At 33.1% G+C, this 2,572-nt stretch overlaps 1 protein-coding gene across 1 annotated transcript in view; it reads right to left on the bottom strand.

Annotated features, from left to right (window-relative positions):
* Positions 1 to 21: 21 nt before the first annotated feature.
* Positions 22 to 2,572, bottom strand: part of LOC118749528 (neuronal acetylcholine receptor subunit alpha-7-like) — a gene marked incomplete at its 3' end in the record, with an annotated part of 101,499 nt that continues 98,948 nt past the window's right edge. The window contains 2 exon segments of the mRNA XM_036484335.1: positions 22 to 176; positions 2,311 to 2,420. Coding sequence (XP_036340228.1) covers positions 22 to 176; positions 2,311 to 2,420 — 265 coding nt within the window.

Here is a 2,572-nt window from a genome sequence, read left to right as displayed (position 1 = left end):
TATTATTCGAATAAAATTTACCTTTCCTTCAGTTCGACATTCTGCAATTGATGCTTCTTATCGCCGGCGGTGGATGAACTCGATGACGACGGCGGCGGTGGGCATTCGTAACCGACTTGTCCGGGCCTTTGCATTCGCAGTATGCAAGGTAACCAATAAAGGAATATTACTCTTATCTGGGAGCGGTGTACAAGTGATCGATCGGTGGACAGCGAGAGTGTGTGAGTGAACGCGACAGCAGAAGAGAGAGGGAGAGAGTAGTGTGTGGGTATTGATGGTTTAGTACAGTTAGTTTTTTTGGTTCGTATTTTTTTTTATTTTTGTTTTTTTTTTAGTTTTAGTTGTAGAGTCGATCCATATTTTATTTTGTTGTTGTTGTGGTTGTTATTGTTATTGGATTGGCAGCACCCGAGATTGTTTATTTAATTTGTTTTGAGTGTTACCACGCGCGCAAATGGTTATTGTTGTCGCACGCAGCGCAGTTTAAAATGCATCCACATATGTTTTGTGTTGTTGTTGTAGAAGACGTGTTTTCCATTTTGTTGTTGTGGTTTTTGCAAATAATTTCGAACATACTCAAAGGAAAAATGCACCGATAAAATGCACAATCGGGCAGACATTTTTAGGAATGTAGTTAATACAGAGATAGACAAGGATAAATACATAAATGTATGGAGAGAGAGAGAGAGGCGCGGTGTTAGAGATCGTAAGAGCGAGATAGCGATAGTGAGTAGTTGACACCAAGCGAAATAGCCGTTGGAGCAGCAACAGTCGCAGCGGCATTGCCCCGGAAGCAGCGTTGTTGTCGACGAAAACGTCGAAAATGCATTGAAATAGTTAATAAAAATTATTATTTGATTTCTTTTTTTTTACAAAATTATATTTGCATAAATGTATGTATGTAAATATTTTTACATATGCATGTAGAAGCTTAAGTAGTTACAAGCCAAAATAAAGAAAATATCGTTAGAAGCTGATGTGAGTAACATAGTGAATGCATTGAAAACTTCATTGCAATTTATTTTATTTTTGTTTATATTATTTTTTTCTCTTTAAAGCTTAAAAGTTGCAATGAAAGCATTACAAACATATTTTTAATTAGAACTCGCGGCTTATGTGTATTAGGGCGGGTCGAAAAACATAAAATGTTTGATACGAAAATTTTATAGGTCTTAACAGGTGATATTTTAATCGCGTAATCTTGAAAAGAAATTCTCGTTCTCTGCGACAATAGGTTCAGTCTTAGGAATGAGCTTGAAAAATTGGTGAAAATAGTTGGAATACCAATTTTTAAAATGTTTAGAACGACTTCTGTGGATCAAATTTGGAACTTATTTCTTTTCATAAAGTCATAGAAAAATAAACTGGACAAAACAAAAATTAAGTTACGTCAATATATTATTAAAAAATTAAGTAGGAAATAGAGATTGATTGATTAAAATATTGCTGATTTGCCCAGATTATTTTTTTATGATTTTATGATAGGAAATAACAGCCGGATTTTATATACACAAGTCATTGTAAAAATTTGAAAAATTGGTATTCCGCAGGACTTCTTTTCAACAAAAAGGGAATAAAATAACACCTATAAAACTTTCGTATCAAACATTTTGTTTGTTTTCGACCCGCCCTAATGTGTATTCGTGCGTGTACGTGTGTGTGTCGCAGGCACGTTTATGTTTATGTTTTATTTTTACAATTTTCTTGCGCATGCAGTCATCGAAGCAAATTTCAGAAAAAATATTGTACTTCGTATTGGTTTTAACAAAAAAAAAATGATTAAAAATAAGTCTTTTCATTTTATGTATTTGCAACTCGCGTTGTTTTAACAATTTTCCCTAGTACACATAAAAGTGACAGCACTGCGTATACGTAACTTCGGCTGCGCACTGTCACTAAGCAAAGTGCACAAAACTAAGCATTCAAGCAAGAATTAAAGGTGTATTTTTTTTTTAAATTTTGCGAAAGAAAGTATTGTTTTTTTGTCATTAATTTAATTGGAGACAGAGTAAATTCTATTCGCTCGTACGTACGAACGCTCAAAGTGAGTGAGTTTTGAGCAAATATTTAGCGTGTAATATGTTTGTATGCGTGTGTGCGCGTGTGCGTGTGAGAGTGCATAGTATGTATGTATATATTTATGTTTTTACTACTACATACTACTCAAAGTAGTATTATGTGGTATTTAGCACTATTTTTTTTTTTTTTTTTTTTTGTAAATATATAAATGTTAAAAAAAATAATTAAGAAATAAATGTAAATGAAAAAAATTGTTTTCTGTTTCTGAATTGATTGCATAAATATTATTACCCATTCACTCATTTCATGCGTATCTGGATTTCTATGATGATAATTGAGGATAAGTATGGTTGACACAACTGATGAGGCCACCATAAACATAATGCAATTGAAATAAGTTCCTAGAAGGACACAAAAATTACACAAATATTGTACGTTCGTTTGTAGTATGCATTTGATTTTGGCACATACATACATACATACTCAAAAATGACAGATCACCACCACTACACATTTGCATATGTACAGGGGAAAGAAATTATGAACGCACATA

The sequence above is a fragment of the Rhagoletis pomonella genome, unplaced genomic scaffold (genome assembly GCF_013731165.1).
Source record: "Rhagoletis pomonella isolate Grant_MI unplaced genomic scaffold, Rhpom_1.0 Rhpom_scaffold_00018, whole genome shotgun sequence".
NCBI classification, from domain to species: domain Eukaryota; kingdom Metazoa; phylum Arthropoda; class Insecta; order Diptera; family Tephritidae; genus Rhagoletis; species Rhagoletis pomonella.
Note: the sequence above shows the minus strand (reverse complement) of the source record. Positions and strands in the feature narration are given on the sequence as shown.